Raw genomic sequence first — 23292 nt, forward strand, 5'->3', positions numbered from 1 at the left:
ACTATGAATAAAGAATTGCAATAGACAAGACTCTCACCTATGGGGTGAGACTGAGGTGGTGGGGGATGAAGAGACGGACGCCAAGCAAAGACAGTATCTGAGATGTAGGTGGCGACAGATGGGTGGGCATGGCATGCCAAGGAGAAAGCTCTTGGTAAGAAATGAGAGGTAATGGAGAAAGGATGGAACCCAGCATAGCAACCACGGCTCACATGCAACATGGAGTGAAACTGCAACACTAATGAGGATCTCCATCTCCTCGGCTCAACCTACCTCATAGCTGCGCCTATCCTGGGAGGTCAGCTCAAAGCAGGATTCTTTCTTGGAATCTTTTCGCAGGTAGGGGGCCATCCGTACACTGTAGCCCTTAATGAGAAAGGTCCCTTTGGGCTGCTTGCCTGCAAGACAGGAAAGCTCTCTGTATCTCTAGAGAGATGCAACTGCCAAGGGAGGGCATCTTCTCTCGTATGTAAAATCAAAGCACAGAAACAGCTGTTACATCCCCGAGGAACCACAATAGTCAAGGAAAGGTTATTAAGGGAGCTTAAGAAGAGGCTACTGCGACAGTGAGGCAGATATCACTGCCAAGCTAGGGAAATGCAACATGAAAGGTTATTTTGCCAAAAGAGTACAACAGAGACAGAGAATTTATTAGAATGTTAAGAGATCTATAATAACAGAAAGAAGGAATTATTACAGCAGGGAGAGTGTGGCTGTAAACGGGAGGCTCTGGAAGGTGATTATAGAGCTGAAACATTATTATCAGGGCCAGCAGAGCTCACATTTGAGGGGAGGGACAGCTGCGCAAGGGGGCATTATAAGTTCCCGGGAACTCCTCCTCTGCCCTGTGTAGCTTTTGGGCCAGACTGCTCTCCCTCTCCTGCTGGTCAGGAGGGAATTTATGTTAGCAGGAGAATAATGAAAACTCAGTATTTTAGTCCCCTTGGCAGAGGTCAAATTGGGAAGAAGCAGAGAACTGTTGAGTACCATTACCTGATGAGGAAGGAGATAAAAGGAAAAGGACCCTAAGAGAGGGAAAGGATAGACTACTCTGCCTGTCACTCTCTTTAAAAAATATATTAGAAACAGGAAAAGAGGGGGGTGGTCTCCAAGCATTCTGTGCCCTTATGGTGTGGTTCGGGCAGAGCATGTAGAATGGAACCACAGTGTCTGGGTGATGCTTTCTGTCCTGGGTCATGTGGAATGAGTTGCTTAATAAGGGCTTTTTGATGATGATGATGAGACAGATGGCAGTGGGAAGACAATATTAAGAGAAAAGAAAAGAAAAAGAATCTGTCTTTACCTGGTTGAGCTAAAAGAAATACACAAACACTCCGTACTTACTAAGAAAATGTTTTGGGCACAATAAGGAGTAACTGGCGAGAAGGGAGCCATGCAACAGTGCTTTTTGACACCAGAATCTTTTTTGTTAAAGTATCTGTCCTTGTTCTAACTGGCCACTAAAACGTTTCGTTGTTTCTTTGGTCACTGGATTTTATTTCACTCTGATGGCAAAATGGTCAATAAAAGTCTCCAAGCCTCTCGCTCTTGCTCTCCCCCCTCACCTTGAGTAGAAAGGATTCTGAATGAACGAATGTGATAACGGGTTTTATATCCAGATATGCCAACCATGTATATAAATGCAAGGGAAATGGTGGACATTTTATTTTTTTTACAAGGGCATAAATGTTATGTTAGTTTGAAGGTTTAAAATAAGAAAATAACACCTGGTTGGCTTGTATGCCTAGAATTCAGGGGAGAAATCATAGTTGCTGGATTTGAGAGTGGGCTGGAGGTTGGAAGGATGCAGGAGACTTGTTACTCAGGTTTTGAGCAATGCTGCTCTCATTTCCAAGTAGGGCTTCACACTTTACCCCTCTGTGGGAAAGGCTCTGAGGAATCGTGATGTTGAACCCAAGATGAAGGTCAGTGACACCTGTTGCAGGCAGAGAGGCAGAGTGAGGTAACTGCCTCGAAAGCCAAGGGGCAAATTCCATATCACTTAGCAAACTTGTTCTTTCTGCTACCTTAGTGTTCAAGGTGCAGGAAGTCCAAAGGCAGCTGGGTAGATACCTGATTATTCTCTAGACTGGATATCCAGACATTGGGAGAGAAGTAAGTCCAGGAAAGAAGGAAGGGACGAGAAACAGAAAATTCTTGGAGGGACAATAAAGGATCTCCTTTGGATCACTGGCCTCTGTAAGAAGGTGGCAGAGCCTAAAGAAATCCCCCGCAAGAATTGCTACTTTACTTTATCTCCCTCTTGCTTTGTAGAATTACTCCCGGGGCTGTCTAATTGCAGGAGCATATCCCCTATTTGAAAGTTTGCATCCACCTACAATGTTAACTTTTATCTTGTATTTATTTGTAGCCGCCTCCAATTTGTGCTTATATCCTCTGTTCCTTCTCACGAGCTGAGCAAATGTGTTAAGCATGGATGAGAGGTCTTCTAGGGATAGCTCATGAGTGCTGTGCTTGACTGAGTCAGTGGTGGCTCATTAAGAAGCTGCTTCTGGCTTGAGTCAACACTTCGCTGCTGCTGCCATCTGGCTGCAGGGTGTCTCCTGGGCTCAGCAACCACCTGGGTCTCAGTACTCCTCAGCTCTAGGGATGTCCACTGGATTACTTCCCAGGAGCCAGTAGGATAAAGTTTGGAGCATGCTCTTAGAGAGTATGGGTTCAAGGGTTCCATTTCTGGGTCATTGGTAAGCTGTTAAAATCTTCCTCAGAATTAATTTTTTCAATATTTTAACTATATTATTAATGCCCATAAAGTGTTAGAGGTTTTCTTTTAATGCCAAGGTGCTCAACTTCAATAATGTGTTGTTATTAGTCATAATAAAAGGTGACCTTTTAATATGCTGACCACACTATCCTAGAGTTTAAAGGGAATGTAATTTCTAAATTGGCATCTGAGTTTTTGGTGATGAGCAATGTATTATTTACCTAAGCTTTTTTCTTTCCCAAGCATGTTCCTTTATGGGTGTTAGTTAAGGACTGCTAAGTTGAGATCTAAGTGCTTGAGAATTTACGAAGGAGTGAGATGCTGCTGTGCAAATGAAGAACACTTACTTTTCTCATTAGCATAGTAGTAGAAGAGGCCTCTGCTGACAACACACCATCGCTTCTGCCACTCCGAACCAAAGAAACTGTGATCTAAACGGGACAGCAGTAAGGGACATAAATTCAGGTAACTACAATCACTGAAGAGTCCGTAAAATCCAACAACACACAGTCCAGTGTATTATTGTTTTATTTCCCACGTTAATGGACTGTAAAACCCTCCCTTTCACTCCCACAGGTTATCCCATATTGACTCAGAGTCCAGAGGGCTCACTCAGTTAAAGGTCCAAGTTCTAAACAGGTTTTGCCTGCTCTGACCCCTCACAGCTCTCTCTCTATTTTCCCTTTATGTCTTTCAGATTCTAATCTCATCCTGTACTTTTAAAATTCTCCATGAGATCTTTATGTGTTGCCTTTTAGCAAACCAAAATGATGCTCCAGGCCGTGGGCATAAGAAAGGCTTTCTTTGTGCTAAAGTCAATTTGCCCAAGTATTACACCTGGTATTCCAACCCAAGTAGTACCTTTTCTAATCAAATGCATGAAAGCTGAAGATTTGGGCTTGTCTGAACCTTGGAAGTGGGCCACTTCACATATGATATAAAAACTACACTCTTGGCAACCTAGTTTCAGTCTTTATGGGAGCACACTGAGAGATGAGAACAAAATATAGTCAATCATTCATTTATTCAACATGTATTTGTTTAAGCATCTGCTGTGTACCAGGTGAGTGGAACCAATCCCTATGCTGGTAAAGAGAAGATTTTGAACCATCTCTCGTCAGCCTACCCATGAACACCAGACTTCTTTCCTTTTCTTGCCTTCCTTTTGCCTTGCACCTGCCTGGTACAGTATTGGGCACAAGAAGGCACCCGCCCATGCTAGCTCTCTTTCTCCTCGTTTCCCTTCTTTTCTTGGAATATTCTGAGATCTGGGGGTCTAATCAGTACCTTTGCTTTTCTTCTCTAAGTATCCTTGCTTGATGATATTATCAAGCTCTTGAGCTCCTCTTGTGATGTCTTCCATTCCTAAAAGGAACAAAAGCAAAATGTTTTGTTGAAATCTGACAGAATTTTCATTTATTTGGGCCACTTGAGATAATCCAGATTAATGAAGGGGGGTTAAGAAGGGCTATTGCTTAAATACGACGCAAAATAAAACAATTTCCAGATGACTTGGGTTGGGGAGTAAATTTTCTTTCTTCCTAATTATATCTAATGTTAAAATTGCTTAAAATGATCTAAACATGCATTAGTTTGTGCAAGGGGAGGTAGCCTAAATATGTATGGACTGACAAGAAAAGGACTCCAGAGAGTTAAGAATTTGCTTAAATAAACCCACACTCACCTTTTCCTAACAAGCAGAAAGCTACCTTAGTGAACATGATTTTCACCAAGTTCACACAAAGAAGGGCTATGCAAAGCTGAACTTGGCCATAACTGCCAAATCATGGTTTTGTCAAAATAAAGGAAAGAGTCTAGGAATGGTAGAAGCCCTTTACACAGAGAAGACCTGGAGCTGACATCAGCCTTTAATCGTACGCCGCTAACATTTGTGGCTTTCAATTAGCCTGGTTAGGTGCAAATTTATTGAGAAGTCAAGATTCCAATCTATCTCCCCCCACTGGGGTTTAGACTCATTTTACAGAAGGGAGGGGCAGAGGATAAAGAGGAAGAAATTTATTCCTTAAAAAAATAAAATGAAACAAGAACAAAACAAAACAAAAACAATTAAAAATGCAACTCTATATTTCTTAATTAGGAGAAATGAAGAGAGTGAGCTAGCATAATCCTAATATTTATTCTTTTATTTATTCCCCAAACTCAAATCTCTTTTGGTTTGTCTTAAAAAAATTTAGAAAGCAAACAAAATATAAACCAAATTAAGGTACAACACATATGAAATGACGGGAGCATCTTTCCAATATCTGGAAACTCTTGAGTGGAATAAGTTTTTTTCAATCACACATTTGTTTTCTGAACAACTACAACAACTAACATTTATTCAGTGGTGGCTATGAATGGGCACTTTGCTCAGTGCTTTACATACTTCTTGTTTAAAAATAACATTTAAGACAACTTAAAATGCAACGAAAATTACCTTTTGCTTCTAAGCTGTTTCAAGTTTAGTTTTAAAAATGTAGATCAGGGGAGCTTCTCTTTTTCTTTTTTAGTGTGTCTAAGTGCCTGATTCTTTATCCTATCCATCCTTACTGTCAACTTCCTTGTTCATGGACTGTTTTCATTTGTGAGTTTTACAGTTAGCAAATTCTGTGACTGCTATAAATCCTACCAGATGGGTCTCAGGGTGCACACATGAGATGAACAGCAGCAAAGGAAAGTTCATTTGGCTAGAATTCTTTCATTTCTTCCACCTCTCTGAAAATTCTAATATCTCTTTGAAAATGCTCCCCAAGAAAACAGAAGCAGATCCTACTGAGGGTGAGGACCTGGTATGGTTTAGAAGGCCCTTTGAAGGAGAGCCCATCCTCTCTGCAGCGCTGTCAAAAAATTGCTCCTAGAGGCCCAATAATTAAATGAAAGACACAGGAAATAAGAAAATCAGGATCCCCTAAACCCTAAATCCATCTTTCTTCCTAGGTTTTTTTTCTTTTTTTAAGGTCTTGTTAAACTTAGAGACACAGCTTCTTGTTAAAGATGCCGAGAGTCTGAATCATAAAAGACATGTTAAACGTTCTATTAGAATTCAAAGCTCCTTTTTTAATGCAAATCTAAATGCCATTTTATGGAACATCTATAATTATGAAAATGGGAAGACATTGCCTTGTGTGTGGGGAGAGTCTGTGAGTATGAATATTACATTAATGTGCCCACACCAGCTCACTGATCCTGCTGGCAGGAGCATAAAAAATGCTTGAGTGAAACTTTTATTTAGATGTTAAGACTCTAGGCCCCAGCGGGGTGACAGAGACAGTCCCTGTGAGTTGCCATCAGAGAAAGAGCTTGAATTGAATTACCCAGGGGGGAGGGAAGTAGTGATGAGCACTGCTTCGCTTATTTAATTTCAGTTACTTTCAGTACATTATCAGCATGAGGCTTTTTTCTCCCCACCAACTGAAACCCAAGAATGCCACCACCAAGAAAACAAAGACATAATGCAGCAGAGATGTTTGAATTCCAAGTCACTAATTTTAGGAGACTAGGGACAGCACCATTACCACCTTCTCACCCCAAAAGTCACACTTGGTTTGCTAAAATTGGGCACTGAATGAGCCCAATTTTGCTGAATTTCTTCTCTTGGTCATTTACCAACAAGATTCTTAAGAGTAAGAGAGCTGGGAACACAGTATTTCATATGCTATGTTTTTGTAAAAAGTGTTATGCTGCTTTCTTATTAGAGGGAATCTGTATTAATGAGCTCTCTTTCCTGGTTTCCCTTACGGGCAGTGGAAAAAATGGGATTATAGATGAAGTTTGGAATGGCTCTGGAAAAAATCAGATCAAATCAATCTTTAGTCTATCGATTGTTTTCTATGTACAAGGCACTCTGTGGTGAGTACAGTAACAGAATTCTCATGTAAAGCTGACCCTGAGCTCAATGTCATTTGCTCCACAATCTATCAGATTAATTCAGATGGGATCCAGATCTGTCCCAATCCTAGATGGGAAGCCGCTGTGGCAATCAAGCTATCTCCTCTTTCAGTGTCAGCTGAGGGTCCCACTGATGAAGAACTGGTGATCTGGAGAATACACATGTTAGCCACGGTCCCGGGTGGTGAGGCAGGAGGAGTCCTGTATGCCTGAATTCACACCTACTGGCAAATGAACCAGATCAGCAGAGCTCCTTAATGTGTAATAGCAAGTATGTAAATACTTTGTAGGATGGTAATAAAAATAGGAAGAAGCTACAAACAATTGCATGAGTTACTGTTTTAATGCAAAAACATTTATATTTAAGTATACAATTTTTTAAAAAATTGAGGCTTTTTGTCCATTACCTGAAAAAAGATGTTAATTTAAAAAATAGAAATGATTTAGATTTATTGGGAATAAATGGCCCTTTGGAGAAATCTAAGGGGGTATCATATTATATCTGCACAATACAGAATTATATCAGTGTCATAATCTCTCTCTACCATGGCACTTAACTAAATCTCTCAGAACGGCCCATATAAAGAAAAAATTCACCTAGCTGAAGGATGTGGGGCCATACAGATACGATCAACAGAGAAGCGTGTTATCCAGAAGTGATGGCCACCCAACTTTTATGGCAGGTGAAGATAAAAGAATTTCTCAGTCATCTTTTTCTCCTCATCCAGAGTCCTTTAAACTCTTGTATCCCACCCATACCAACTATGCAGTAAAAAACGACAGAGTAGGAGTCCATCTCTCAGCACTAAACATGACTCCTCAGTCAGCCATGCACAGCGACAACAATGGGGACCCTTTGGAGTGTGATACATTTCCGTAAAGCAGTCAATAAAAAAGACACGGGAGCTTATGTGAGTCACGGCCTATTTAATCAGCAGCATTCTAGCCCACTGAGAAAAGAGAATTGGAGAAATCAGTTGGCACCACCACAGCACAAGGCTAATAGCATGAGAGGCCACACAATTTCTACTGCAAAAAGGTTGCAGCCCCTACAGAACAAACCAGTGCCCACAAACTTTCACTATAGGTAGCTGGCTTGCTCTCTTGCTCAATTGACTTGAAATGAAAATCAGTGATTAAAAAAAAAAATCATTTGTTCAACTCTTTCCCCTCCCTAAATTGTGGGCTTCTCCCATCCTCCCCTTTCCTTTTAATATAAGTTTCTTTTCAGTTGTTTGAAGAAGGGGCCAAACCAACTCCACCCTAGAGACTGAAGCTAACAGGTGTGAATCAGACAGGGTGAAGTTACCAGGTTCCTTCGTTAAAGTATCCGTGATAAAGGATAAAGGGGAGTTGGGATGGATGAGGTTGGAGAAAATCTAATATTTGAAGGCTGGGAATGGTCAGGTTCCACTTGCGATGCCAATTCACTCACAGATCACTGGTGTGTGTGTGCATTTGCAAAATGACACACAGACACTTCACAGCGCCGCCACTGGAGAAGGGGAAAGGGGGCACTGAAGGTAGGGTGGGTGGTGTAGTTTTCTCCTGTTTGGTGGATGCTGATCCCCAATCTGTTCGCTAAACCCTCTCTTTTGTATTTGGTTTCTGAGCCCTTCTTCAAAAGTTCATTACTGTTTCTCCTCAGCCTCTTGCATTTCTGGGTTATTTTTTGCTTTTTTCCCCTCAATTGTTAGGAACTAGCCAATAAATGGCAGTTTGAGGTATCTGGTGTTCATCTTCTGCACATGATGCCAACAGGGAAGTTGGTTTCAAGGACTCTTCCTTCATTAGTACCTTGGGACAGGTTTACATAATTCTTAAACTTGTGTGGTTCCATTCGATATCTACTTGAGTCTACCCTCACTCCTTATACTTTTCTGTCTTTGTGCTTCACTTATTAAGGAATTTAGACCAACACAAGTAAGGTGAAAAATTCTAAATCATTAATAATAGGTAGAAGATCTAAAAGTTTCAAAGACATAGAAGCCACTCAAACAAACAGCTTTAATTTCATGAAGAAATAAACTGGGTAGCAGATGAAAGGAAGGAATTGAACACAATGTACTTTCAAGAGGTCAACAGATACAGAGGGCAAAAATAAAAAAAAGTAAGAGAGTGCAATAAAAGGATATGCAAGGTAAAGGAAACACAAGAGGAAGAAACCTGGAGCTCTCAAAAATTTGCTGCTTGGTGACCATTTGTAAGGCCTCTTCTGACAAAAGTGATGTTTAGAAAAGAGAAGCCGGTTCCAGGGTAGGGCTCATGCAGGAGCCTTGGTCGTGATTCGTTTACTCTTTAAGGAAGAAGCCCTGGTGTAAAAAGAAGATTTTTAAGCTAAATATCCAAAATGGTTTCTTTTCATAAAACAGTCCATCAATAATGCCAAGCTACAAGGTAACATATAGAAACCATTAATATTCATGGTGTATGAAGAACCTTCTTGTTTCCACAAAGAGGCACCACACTAACTACCACAGAGGCCTGTGGTCTAAGGGGTGCTCCTCTTCCATGTCTTCACTTTCTGTGGGATTTTACTCATAAGAAGTGAAAGTATTGGGAGAAAGCCCCTCCAACTCCACGTATAACTTCACACTAATTCTAACACCTAAATAAATAGGAAGATAAACAGCATCTGGTAGGTAAATAGTTCATTTTAAAGAAAGACTAATTCAGTATAAAAATCCATTGATTCTTAATCATGGTATCAGGACACATTGGTGTCCTTTGATCGGTTGAAGGTGTTGATCTAAATGGCAGAGATTTTGAATAATTCACTTTAAGAATAAGAATGGATTTAAAGTTTTTGTATAATAATACCACTCATTTGCATTCAATACGCTTTCTTAAGGGGAAAAGTCAATTAAAAATAACTTATAGCATATCTTATTTATGCCACAGTCTATGGTGATTAAACACATCTGATGTACTATTGTAATTGTGGCAATCAAGAATTCCCACAGAGCTTTATTTCCTTGAAAAAAATTGTGTTTCTTCAAAATCGTGGGTGTTCCTGGAAGTGGGTTGAGCAAATGAATGTTGGAGGGCATGAGTTATGGTGGGAAAAAGGCTGCGAATTCATGCAATCTCCAGACAAACTGTTTAATCCCAGGAAGCCTCTATGTCTTCTGAGTTGATCGATGACATATCTTTTACTGAGCACCTTCAGCTTTATTTTTATCCTAAGAATCCATCCTTAATATAGAATCACAAAGATCCAAACGACCTGAAGTCTTTAGTAGCCAAACCACAGTCAGCGGCAGCAGACAAAGTGAGGATCCTGAAACAAGCCCAGACAGCAGTGCTTCAAACGGCTTTGTGATGCTAAATAGGAGGAAAGGACTGAACATGCCAAACTGTCTTTTTACAAACCTTGAAGGATCACTGTATTCTCCTCTTATCCTGAGGCAGGTCACTTTAATACATATGTCACTTGAGAGCATATCTTTAAAAATGAATGACAAAATATCATTTCCAAATCTATTTACTACTCCACTGGACTGTGATAAGAATGTGGAGAAAAGGGCAGAAGAAGAGAACAGCCTTGCCTGGGTTTGCAGTCACTTGTTAACTAGTTTACCTTCTACCTGTTCACCATATCCTGACCGGAAATCATCTTTCTGAAACATAGATCTGGCCATGTCATACATGCTTTAAGCCTTCAATGGTCCTCCCTAACCTATAGGATGAAACTCAAACTCTCCAGCACACAAAAACTTTAAAACTTGGTCTCACGCTACCTTCCAGTTTCATTTTCTCCCAACCCCCATACTTCCTAATACCCCAGCAACACTAAGTAACAGGCTTTGCCTTCTGGAACGTGCCATGCCTTTGACACTGCCAGGGCTTTGCTCATGCTTTTTGTCCTGGCTAGGAATTCCAATCACTCTATCCCCATTTTCTGAAGAGGAAGGGCTCCTTTAAGACTCAATTCAAATGTCATATCCCCTCTGAATCTTTCTCTGTTTCCCCGTGTAGAATTGTATCCTCCCTTTTCTGTGCTCTAATACCACTTTCTGTAGGGCACTATGACAGCACAGTCTTGGCTCCCAGGGACTCTAAACTTTCCCCCTAGTACTCTCTCTCCAGTCTTGCCTCTTTGCTGAGGTTTACATAAGATCTTAGTTACTATATCAAGCTGCTAGAAACCCTGAATAAGGAAATAGAAAAGGGACTAGTCCCAGGGAAAAGAATGTGGCCGTGGATCTGGGTAGAAGGCAATAGGAGGGATGGCCTAGAAAGGGAAGGGGGGGGGGTAAAAACAGATCTTGTGTTCATAGGTAGAGAGATATCACTAAGAAAAAAAAAAAAAAAAAGAGGGCAGTACAATTCATTATTCATATACCTGTTTCTCTCTGTATCCCCAGAGGCCTAGTACACACAGTAGGTGCCCGATAAACGTTTGTTAAACTGAACTGAAACCACTTCCACCCTTACGGGACTTGTGGTCTAAGAAGGCAATATGGGAGTGAATATTTGTTACATAAATCATTTTCACCTAAGCCACAAACAGTAATTTTTGTTCTGCTGTATATTCACTATTTTAATCTTAGGGTTGGTAATGTAAAATAAGGAAGTAAAAAAGGGAAAGAAGGGAAGCTTAGCGAAGAAAGCCAGGAGGAAGGGGCAGGGGTGGTGTGGTGCAGAAGTCAGGAGGAATCACAGTACTGAGAATGATGGGAAAAGGGAAAAAGAGGATTTTGGAAAAAAAAAAACCAAAAAACCAGCTAGGAAAAAAATGCCATGAACCTCAACTGGAGAGAACAAAATCTCCAGCTAATTTCACAGCCTCATTGAGATATCAATTCTCTTCACCCTAGAACTTATCTTCAGGATAAGATAGCTTCAGGAAAGCATCAAAGGATGGTGGTCCAGAGGAAGCCAAAAACAGACAAAGACTGAGCTAAACTGCAACAACTTAACAAATGGATACTGAATTTGCTTCAGAAAACAGCTGTTGATGGCAATTTCTGAGCTACAGGCTTTGGCTAAGAACTTGCCTCTTCTTTCCCTAGTCTTGTTCTTTTATTTCTCTGAAAAAAAAGGTGTTTTTCTCTTTGAACATCCACAGGTGTATTTGTTTGCATCCTGTAAGCAAACATGCTATGTGTGTGTGAGCACTCAATCCTGTTGAGGGTGAAAGCCGTGTGGGGATTAGTGCTCCATTAGTAGTCTCTATTTTAGTTATTTTCCAAACCAAAAGATTTCAGGGAGGAATCAAATGATAATTTTACCTTCTCTGTGTCTCTCTAGTAAAAAACATTCAGATATCAGAGCACAGCATTGAGAAAACTTTTAAAGCAAACAAAGCAGAAAATAAAAAAGAAGACTCAGGAACTAATTATCGTGATTCTCTGGGGGTATTTCAGGGTGGGTGATCTAATGAGAACTCTCACACCCCATCGGGGAGAACTTGATGGGAATGCAGTGATCTTAGCACTGTGGCTTTGACCTGGTATGCATCATCTACTGGGCGAAGGGCCACTCCCGAGCTGGACCTCGCTCCCAGACAGCTCCCTGGGTGTCACTGTGCAGCAGTCTGGGATCGGAGATGGAAAAATGATGGCTATGATAGGAACCTTTAGGGCAAAAATCACCTCCTTTTCTTTGAAGTTACACATTTGAGATTTAAAATCTTTCTTGATTCTTCTATTTTATCAGACAAAACTCAAGCAAGTTTGAAGGAAGTCAAACTTTGCAAGGAAAAAATTAGGGAGGGGAAAATGAGGGTAATGTTTCTAGACCCCAAAATTTCCAACCAAATCACCAAGTCTGTAATTGCAAAATAAAAACACTAAATCTCAATATCTATTTGCACAGCTCATTAACTAAGGGCTCACACTCAGCAAACAAACAAACAAAAGAAAAAGAAAAAAGAAAAAGAAAGAAAGAAAAGAAAGGAAAAAACCTTCAGCACCAAATACATTTGGAAAGTTACTGCGGAGACCTGTCTTTCCTTAGGATCGAAACCATCCTGCTGTCAGATGTGTCCTTCTGTCTACCCTCATGCTTATTTAGAAAGCAGCAAATGGAGAGGAGGGAAAAGCATCTTTTGTCAGACTGTGCTGGGGAGAAAGAAAGAACATTCCTTTCCCCACTGAGTATTATGAACATTATGGCAGGCGCTCGACCTGCTCTGCTACTGGGACAACATGATTTACAATGTGAAAAGGGAAAACCTAAATCACCAAGTAATGAAAACATTAAAGTTAATGCATCACAAGTGAGGAATTTATTACCATTAACTCCAATAAACAGTTATAAAACACTCGTCCTTTCCTGTCCATGCACAGGGACACAGACACTGGACTTCATTAAGCTCAACTTTCTTTTCTTCTTCACTAGACTAGTCATGTGTGTTTGAACCAACCACCATTTATTGTTAAGTGGACTGGTTCATTTTCCAAGACTGTAGAAAGCTGAAGGCACATCCATTTTGTTTCACGGTGCTTGGTATAGATGGATGAAATAGCAAAGTTTAGAAGACATGCAGCTCAGTATTGCTATATAAGTTTATTTAAAAGTCCCTAAAATGTATGTCTGATAAAAGCAGAGTAGCTCTTCCGAGCAGCCCTCCTCAGAGGCAGGTGTATAAGTAATACTGCCTGGCGAGGAGGGTGGCATATTGCATGCCAATGCACGTCAGGGGCGTTTAGCTGAATAATCTGTCCCTTGTTATTGTTTGGTAGGGCACCTTAGAAGCCTGAGATGGAAACCCATTTCCTTCCAACATCTTTCTCTGTCACAGGGGCAGACCAGTTTATTACCTTCAGGTTGTTCACGAACAAAAGAGGCTGCACATATTGGATGGCTAAGGTAGATTGGTTCTGGATTCATTTGTTTTAGAGGAAAAAAAGAACGAAAGTGTCTTTTTGGAAGGCCAACTCTAATCATGAAATTGCCTGGGTGTTACAAAGCAGACAGAAGAGGCAGCATGAAATTCAGGCTTCCCTGATCAAATAGTTACAACAGTAACAGTGATAATAGTAATACTTTACATTAGGATAGCACTCTATTTAGTGTTTGTAAAATGCTTCCTTTTAAGGCACCTCCTTTATTCTGATACAGACGGAAAGACCTCAATAGTCTAGCTTCCAGGAGTTGAAACTGAGGCTCAGAGAGGGTAAATGACTTTCTCACACAACTGGCAGGAAGGAGAATCAAGACATAAACTCAGTTTTTTTTTTCCAAATCTCCAAATCCAGTACTTTTTGGCTTCACCATGCTACAATAAACATTTTATGTGATGAATAATGTTATAGTCATAACTATAATCTAAAGCCAAGGTGAAGAGTATTTTCATCCTAGATTTTTTAGCCCGAAGGGTTTATAGGAGCCCTTTCTGCTAGGCACGCCTGCAGTACCAGCACCGCTGGATGGAGCCGGGGGATTGTCCAGGATGCTCTACTCCAAAACGGAACCCGACTTGTGGCATCACCAGGGAAGAGGCAGGTACCTGGGTTATCCTCCTGTTTGAAGTTCATAGGGACGTTGAGCACCACCCCTCCTCCCCAACTGAGTGGAACTGCTGGGTCTCTCATGAGAAAGCTGTACAGAACATATGCAGGAAAGGACTAGAGCGGCTTTGATGCAGGTCTGAGCTGCACACCTACGTACATTGCCAAGGCTACGATTCCTGTTAAGAAAGGCTGACTGTTAAAAAGTAGCGTAATTTAAGGAGGTAGTAATACTTGTCAAAGAAATTCTTCTAATTATCATTTCATCACTTACTTTAGCGTTTCCATAAGGTACCCTAATGAAGAACTCTTAGATGAGGAGGTTACAGGTCTCTCTGGAGGTCAATCTATGCCACTCATTTTGCACATAGAGAAATTAAAGCCCGGCCAGCTATGATGTCATTATGTGACTCACTCAGTGATGCCATTATGTGACATCACCCAAGGTAATGTGACTAATTTGTTGTAGAGTTGAGAAGACAAATAGAGTCTTCTGACTCTAGCTCAACATAGTATCACTCTTTTACTCCCACAGTCAAGAAATGATCCTTCTCTAACCCTGGCCTGGGGGTTTAATTTCTGTGGGGAAACTAAACCAAAGAGGTCCCAAGTCTTGGGACACACAGTCCAGTGGAGAGTGAGAAGCCACCCTGAAAACAGGTGAATTAAGTAATAGTCTATGCCCTGAACACTGAGGCCCCTAGCCTCCTTTTACTGCTCAGTTCCAAAACCCCTGGTATTTGTGAATAATGGTACCACCAGCATATCCATGGACGCTTCTCTGGAAAAAAACAAATGGCCTCAGAGAAAAGAGCTGTAGATACTAACAATGGGGAGACCCCAAGCAAAATGGCTGAGTCTTCCCATCACTCTCAACTTCAGGCTTTCTAAAGTGAAGCCCCTCAGTTGATATACTCCACCTTGGCACACAGAAGTTTCAGTCTGCATTTTAGTGCGTCATTTTTAAATGACAAGCAAGAGCTGAAGATCACCAGACATTTGCAGAAAAGCTTCCAACATGATAGACAAAGACCAGAACATATAACAGATAAAAGGGAACTCGGAGGAAACAGAGTTAATTTAGGGAGTAGAAAAGAAAATTAAAGACCAAAACAAGCAAACAAATAAGCCATCATTAATATTCCCAGAGGGATGAGAAGACACTGAATTCATGAAATAAGAGGCTTAAAAAGAAACAATCAGGAAACAAGGACAGTCAGAAATTAAGTATATGATAGCCAAAATTAAAAGCAAAATCAACAAATGAATTGGCAGATGTAACTGAGAAATCTTAAAGAAATAGGGCAAAAGGATCAAGAAAACAGAAAATAGAAGAGAAAAAATATTAGAAGAGAAAATAAAGGGAAGGAAATGATCAAAGAAACGATCAAATTTCTCAAAATGAGGGATACAAGTCTTCTGATTGAAAGGGACCTCCATACACCCAGCACATGAATGAAAAGAGACTCACACCTTGGGAATCACTGTGACATTTCAGAACACAATGGATAACGAGAAGCTGGTAAAAGCTTCTGAGTTGGGGGAAAAGTTGGTTATACAGAAAGAATCAAGAATCTGACTGGCAATGAACTTCTCCACAGCAACACTAGAAGCTGATATGAAGCCACACTTTCCAAATTCTGAGGGAAAATAATTTCCATTAGTGTTTTTACATCCAAACTATCAAGCAAGTGTAAAGGTTGGATAAAGAGGTTTTTTGACACGCACATTCTCAAGAAATTTACCTCCAGGCAGCCTTTCTCAGGATGCCACCAGAGGATGTGCTCCACCAAAGTGAGGGTAGGGTGTCCACCAAGAAAGAAGGTGATGCTGGATTCAGGTGAGGCTCTGACAAAAGAAAGACGCAAAGGGAAATCCCAGGGTGACGGGTGTACAGCAGCTCCAGAGCAGCCAGCCCAGAGTAGGGAGGAGGACAGGGGCCTTCAAGGGAGCTGCTCCAAGAACAGAATGGACCTGATGGATCATCTGATGTGTGGGACCACGTGGAAAATAGTCGTCTGAAGAATATTACAACTCTGCTACAAAGTTTGGGAAGAATTAGGGGTAGGGACTTAGAAAACCAATCAAATGAAAAAGCCAAGGCATTTTCCCACTCTGGAAAAAAAAAATAAAATTTAGTTATAGATATTTATAAGGGTTGGCAGTAAGTAAAATTTACATAGTTAAAATCACGTAAATCTTAAAACTAAACTAACTAAAAATTATGATATAATCATGTTGGGAAGATGAAGGCAGGAGAAGTGAGGACTGGGATAAGAGTGTTAAATCCTCCTTTGCCATAATATGAAATCAATAGTTAATATCTGAAATTGAAAAATCAAAAAAATAGCTGTATAACAATATTATTTAGAAATGTGGAAGTACACACCAGAATTGATGAAAGAATTGCAGGGGCTGCCCCTGGAGAGCAGTACTTGGGGATTAGGAAGGAATGACTGCCTGTAATACTATTTGCTGTTTAAAAACGATATATCTATATTATTTCGATGGAAATAAAAAAAATTAGAAAATATAAAAAATAGTTTTACAACTATTTTACAACAAAGCCATATGTCTCCATATTACATAATGATGTTTATTCTGAGTGGCTAAATATACAAAATTCCTAAGCTTGGTATGAAGAATATATGGCAAAGGAATCCAGAAAAGAAAGAAGTCAGTGCAGAATAAAGAGAAACAATTTTTATTAAAAACACACAAAGCTGTATTTGAATTAGGTATCATTTTAAGAATATTTTAATAATCTGTAGTCTTTGTGCAATTTTAACATTCATTTGCAATTCTAATATTGTACTTTGTACCATAGGTTCAATTCTGCTTAAGCTCTTCCTACATTGTAAGAGCACCCACGAATAGGAGGCCTCTTTCCACAGGAGATCTGTTTTATGTCACAGGTAACAAAGGAGTATGCAATCCCATTATGAAATTTGGGGGCAGGAAGCCCAGGGTATAAACCTGGGCTGCAATTTACAGTATAGCAATGTATTATGAGGCATGACCAGAATTGGATAAAGTTTATTTGGAGGAAAGGAAAGGAAAATTTATTCGGAACCTAACACGTGGGAGGTATTGTGCCAGAGAGCACAGAATTCCTAGGACGTCCTAGAAAGACAACTTCCGATCAGTGCAAAGACACAGGGGGCAGAGACATGATTTTAATTTATAGGGTTGGAAAGGTACAAGGCCATAAAACAAGACACCTGTTGTCCTGCATTTATGTTAAAGGTTTCGTCTTTTTAAAAAATAATCAGAAACACATAATCATTATTCTTGACATAAATTACACTTTAGATTGGGAGTGGAAGAAATCATGTTTTAAGAATAAGGAAGGGAAGGAAAAGTAAAACCAAGTGCATGTAATTTTTCAAGTGGAAACAATGGCAATATGAAGATATATGGGCGTCAGCCCCACTGGTAGAGGAAGGAGGCTGTGCTCTCTTACCTCTTATGGTGTCACTCCTGTGACCTCTACCATTTGAAATGCTTTGATTCCACCTTGCCCAAGGGACCCGTGAGCAACGGGAAAAGGGATGAAGGATGCCTATGCCTGACCTCACCTTTACATTGTCTAACGACTGAAGGTATAAATCAGCTTTCCCCTTGAAGACCTGAGTGTCAGAGCTCATGTGAAATGCTGGAAATATTAAATGATGTCCCTGAGGGTTTTATTGTTACTTAGTTTTCTCCACTAACGGGGAGAGCTGTTCACATGAAGGATACTCTCCCCCAGGACCTCAATTTGTATATAAAATGAAGTATGAAACTCCAACAACTTCTTGCCACTTTGGAAAGAAAATAAACAATTAGTGGAGGTTGCCCTTAGCCTGTTGGTCCTCTGCCTATTCCCAGAGAACAGGTCACACCAACAAAGGGGGGATACCCTCATTACAAATCCTTATTTCCAGGGTAGTAAATCTGTAACGGTTAAAAAAAATCTCTATAGACAATTCAATGTGTTTTTGTAATGGGAAAAAACAAAAACTTTAAATTTTATCCTAGTTAGCAGAGGACGTGAGCTAATAATTACAACGGAGGATCAAGTGCTGGGCTGCCAGGGCTCTGTTTCTAGCTCATCACTGTGATCAGGGGCTGTATCTGCATCTCCCTTCCAAGACTCTTCCTATAGGATTCTTAAAATCTTAGACTCTTCAGTCTTCTGATACACTTTGATTCATTCATCCTCACTGCTACCTCTATAATAAGCATAATTATCTGTAATAAGAAAAATGATCATTTTTCTCTTGACGGAGAAATTACAGTGACTTGCTCAAGTCTCCCAGTTAGTAAGCGGACAAAGCAGGAACAGAAATAAGGAATCCTCATGCCAATCTTTAGCATCAGTCTCTTGGCATCTCTCAATGTTTCTCTCTCCTCTCTCCATCAAAGATCTGAAGTACTGACACATAAAGAATAGATTCCCTATTACAGAAACATAACTATACATTTGCATAGAGCTTTAAAAATTTCAGAGCATGCTCAATCCTCTTATTTAGTTTGATTTTTATAATAGCCCCATGAGGTGGGTATTTATAGGATCTGTAATGAAAGGATAAAAGTAAAAAGAAAAGCTTAAACAGCCAAGAAGAAAAGCCAATGAAGTAGTAAGGATTACCTAAAACATTGTAGAATCTTAATCACACCAGGCTTGTAAGAGATAACCAGATATATGAAAATATTGATTAGCCTGTCTGTTTCTGGGCTATAATAGAGGACTGATATCTGAATGACCTTCTGCTCTGTGTTCTAAGATCCTATTCTAGCCATGAAAGGATATTCAGACTAGTGTAATGCACTCTTTTAACACAAGCTTTCTTGCTATCTAACTATGGTGGAATTAGGGATGAATGACACTGCCTCTCTAGGGGACGAGAGAAAGTGTGAGGGCTGAGGGGGATTCCAAACAGGATCCAAGGAAAAACGAAGAACCAAGGCTCTTCTTTTCCTCAGAAGCCTGATCTTCTGAAACAGGACCAGTGATTTAAAAAAAAAATCAACTTAAAAAAAAGTAGCACCAAATAGAATTGGTGCTGCTTAACTGGTGTGTGTTTAAGGGAACTGGCAAAGGCTCCCTCTTCCAGAACATCTTCTCAACTGACTTCCTTAATTCCTGAAATTCCACCATTAGAAGCCCGTTCCCTTAGATGAAAGCATTATTCCCTACTGAAATACAAATACCTCTGGGAGAGGCAGTGTATTAAGGGAGGCATTCTCCTCCATAGTGTGATAAAGTGGTGGCAAGGGAGGGGCCGAGCACCAGCTCTCCCAGGGACAAGGCACAGCCACTTGCAACCATTCAGTAGGCCACTGAGTAGAGATAACTGTTAGAAATACATCCAGCAGTGACTCTCTTCCATGAGGTCTGTGCAGTTGATGATACTGCATTGAGCCATTACCAGTCATTACCACCTTAGAGCAGTGGTTCTTAACTGTGGCTGAACATCAGAATCACTTGTCAACTTTTCAAAAAAAAAAAAAAGTCGATACCTGGACTGCACCCTACATTTGCTGAATTAGGATCATCTGGGAGTAGGGCTGAGGCGTGCTTATTTTTACAAGGCTCTAAGGATGTTCCGGGGCTGTGTCGGGGCTGAAAACCACAACCGCAGAGTGAATTTGTGTATTAGGTCCTTGTCAACCTGATGGCTTGCTGGTGGGCCTTGGTGACGTGGGGCCCCGGGTCAGGGGCCTGGGCACTGAATACCAGAACAGGTGGTGAGAGGCAAGAGAGGTGCCATTAGGACAAACTAACAGAAGATGACCTGGAAAAGAACCATGACAACTTGTCTACATCACAGTTTTGACTGACCATCTGGAAGTAGTATAACCGAGATATGAAGAAACAATATTAATCTATGAAAGTTAGGACTTTGCATAACACCATTTAAGAAACGCCAGGGGAATTATTACCTATGCTCATATAATGCAGGTTTATGTCATCCTTTCGATAGGCTGAAGAAAGCCTCTCGTGGTCTTTTCACCACTGCAATACCTCTTTCCATCCCATTGTTTGCAGTCACTTCCCTAGTCTTGCCCTACTTGTCCTGTCCTTGGTTATCCTCCAAAGGGAGTCCTTACCAGGTGAATCAGTCAGTTAGGATTAGTTTGGTCAATGTGACAGAAAACCCCAAATAATAGAGGCCTAATAAAACAAAATAATTTCTTTCTCATGTATAATAAGGCTGGAGGGAGGCAGCTTGGAAATGAGATGGCACTCCACGTGCTCATCTCCTTCTAACTTGTCTTCACCACCTTTTGCATGTGATTTCTTCCACATGGTCCAAGCTGGCTCCAGCTTGAGCCAGCAGGAAGGGGGAGAGGGACAAAGAGGGGAGCATCACCCTCCCCTGACCTGCTAAGGACACCGTATATGACCCTAGAAGTTAATGTCCCTTTTATATCCATCAGCCAGAAGTTAAATCACACGGTCGAATCTAGTTGTTAGGGAGTTAAGAAGGCAGGGAGTTGTTCTGGGCAACCATGAGCCCATCTACAAAGGCAGAAGAAGGGGAGAATGGATGCTGAGGGCAGAAGAGCAGTCGCAGCCGCACCGGGAGCTGCGCACACAGCTAAACAACTACTGGCAGTCACCTCATGAACCTAGCATACCCCACTGGAAGGAGAGCAAATGAGTGTGGTAAGGGAAGACTGGTGTTAATTCCAGGTGTTGGGTACTTTGCGGTGATTAGAGGAAAGCATTTTCCACTAACGAAGAGTGAGAATTTGTTGAAAGTAGTTTATCTGTGGTGCTGGAGTCATAACAGAGGCCTCAAATAAATGAAGTGCTTGCTTTGACTTTGGAAAGCTCACGTTTCCTCTTGGAATTATGTGATTCAAAAGTCCACCTCTTGCCTAACGAAGGACTGGAATTCGGTCCTTCTTGCCCGAGTCACTGGAGTCAATTTCTGTAAACTGTCAGGAGCAGAACAGCATACGAGACCCTGGATTTCCACACTAGCCGCTGGTACTCACAATGCTAATGTGGAGAAATACTACTTTCACATACAAATTCTGCTTAGATATGCTTTAAAACGATTCTAATCAATAAAAAGGCATCTTATTCCCTGACTTTAGGGTTCCAAGTGCATATCTCTAGGGTTCCAGATATGTCAGTACCTTCCAGTCAGTGAGTGGCCTGAGAGTACAACCAGAACTATGCTGCTCTAGAAGCATGTGATCTAAAATACAAGAAATCTGCTCAACTCTATGGCTGTGTTTGGACTGCTTCATTGACTAGGATGGTTTAAAAGTAAAGCGCCGCTTTGTTTCCCATCGGATCTCCCTAAATCAGCCAACAGACTTGTTTCCTTTCTTCGTGTTTCTCATTTGTCCGGCTGATTGAATTGTATGGCCAGTTAGCTCAGCTAGACAGGGCATGGTACTAATGAGACCAAGGTCACAGGTTTCATCCCTAGACAGGCCGACGGGTGTGCAGAGTAAAATTCTGTTCCATGTCTAGTTGATTGCTTCTCTCTCCCTGGCTAGCTGTCCTGAAGAACGTGTGCTTCTCAAAAGGGGGACTGAGTAGTGAAGAGCGAGCTGTCTTAGCAGAACTAAGGTGTAACTGTCGGGAAAACCCTGCAAAGGTCCTTATACAGATTTGATGGACCAGAAGTATCTCTCTACAAAGAGGAACACAAAGTAGTTTGGCTATGAAATGGTCCCTCCCACAGTAAGCCACCCTACTTTCAGGAAACTATGACCTAGAAGCATGGAGACTGAACTGTGACACCAGGGATGGAAAAAAGAAAGCCAGAGTAGCAAGAACAATTGTCATTTTCATAGGCTGGGATTCAGAGCTCTTGTTTCCCGCTTCGTGTTTGATCCAGGACATTCAGACCACATTCTGTCTCCTATTTCTAACCCCATCTCAGAATTCCCCTGCTGGTGGTGAGTTGTTGTGATGCTGTGGAAGAAGGTCATATCCAAAACAGGAATAAGATTTGCCATTGCTTTTACTTCTTCTAGATAGAAATGTCATTTCTCCCCAAAGGAAGGCTTTTTCCCCCTCTTATCAAAAATCTGTCAATCTGTCCACACAGCCGGGAGAACAAATGTGTTTTTTATCCCTCCATGAACAAACGAGACTCAGCACCTGCACTGCGCTCGAGGGTGGCCGGCCCTTGTCCTCACTCTGAGCCGGCTGCTGCTCTCGGGGAAAGAAAGTAAAAATGATTGATTCAACATCTTAATTAAGATAAACAAACAAAGAGGAACATCAAATAATGGACCTGACAGTTTGAAACAAACTGAAAGTACAGCTTAGTATTTCATACAAGAAAAAGCGTTTGATGTGAGGATGGCAGTTTAATAATTTGTAAATATCACTGGCTTGGTATTATAGCTAATCCAAATATTTTCATTTCTCATCATAAGTTACTCTCTACTGATGGCTTGTCCTCTTCAACTTACAGCTTTCACCCTGGAGCCTTCAACAGGGGTGGAGAGGAGAGGAAGAGAAAGGGTCACAGGTTCTCTGTGGAATGTGAATTACATCGTCAACTTCCTTTCTACTTTCAGATATTCCCTGGAAAATATCACCAACCAGCCTCAAGAATTTACTGCTGTTTTATTTACCTTCCGTAAAAAAGTATCAAAATTTAATCATTATAGCTTTCAATTAGCTTCTGACTGTTTTTACTAATTAAGAGAGTTTGAGGTTTTCCCCATTCCTAAAATGTAAAGAAAGAGGAATTGAAATGACCATACTTAGTATAATGTCCACACAATGCTGCTTTTATACCATAATGAAGTAGTCAGCTGTATGATGAAAAGGTGTTTTATGGCCTTAATGTCCTACAAAGAAGGGTAGCTGGGATAAGTGTCCTTGTTCATGCCTGTGTCTCCCACCAAAATACCTCTGGGTGGGTGCTGAGGGTAGGCAGGAAGTTGTGATGGCAATCATAAAAAGATGAATGTGGGAACCTCTGTGTTAGCTGGAGTATTGCAGTTTAGTGCTTGTGAAAAAAATTCAGAGAAAGAGTAGGCAATTTATTTGGAATCCAAGGGTGCCAGTCAGACACAGGTCTGTGACAGCAGAGCTGAAGGCATACAGTTCGGCAGACAGAGGCTTGGGGCTTTAAAAGGTATGTAAAAAGGGAAGGGTGGGGATGCTGGCCTGTTAGGTTACCTGTAGTCAGATATACACGTGGGTTCAGGACATGGCCACTCTCTCTTGCTTTTTCATCTTTTTTGCTGAGGTTC

The 23292-nt window shown here is 40.9% G+C and overlaps 1 protein-coding gene across 1 annotated transcript in view; it reads right to left on the reverse strand.

Annotated features, from left to right (window-relative positions):
- The window catches only part of SKAP1 (src kinase associated phosphoprotein 1), a 255383-nt gene that overhangs the window by 40518 nt on the left and 191573 nt on the right, over nt 1-23292 (reverse strand). The window contains exons 5-7 of the mRNA XM_074342968.1: nt 4013-4090; nt 3073-3156; nt 274-398 (exon numbers count right to left, since the gene is read on the reverse strand). Of these exons, the coding sequence (XP_074199069.1) occupies nt 274-398; nt 3073-3156; nt 4013-4090 (287 nt within the window). The remainder of the gene's footprint in view (nt 1-273; nt 399-3072; nt 3157-4012; nt 4091-23292) is intronic.

Source organism: Camelus bactrianus, chromosome 16 (assembly GCF_048773025.1).
Source record: "Camelus bactrianus isolate YW-2024 breed Bactrian camel chromosome 16, ASM4877302v1, whole genome shotgun sequence".
Classification (NCBI taxonomy): domain Eukaryota; kingdom Metazoa; phylum Chordata; class Mammalia; order Artiodactyla; family Camelidae; genus Camelus; species Camelus bactrianus.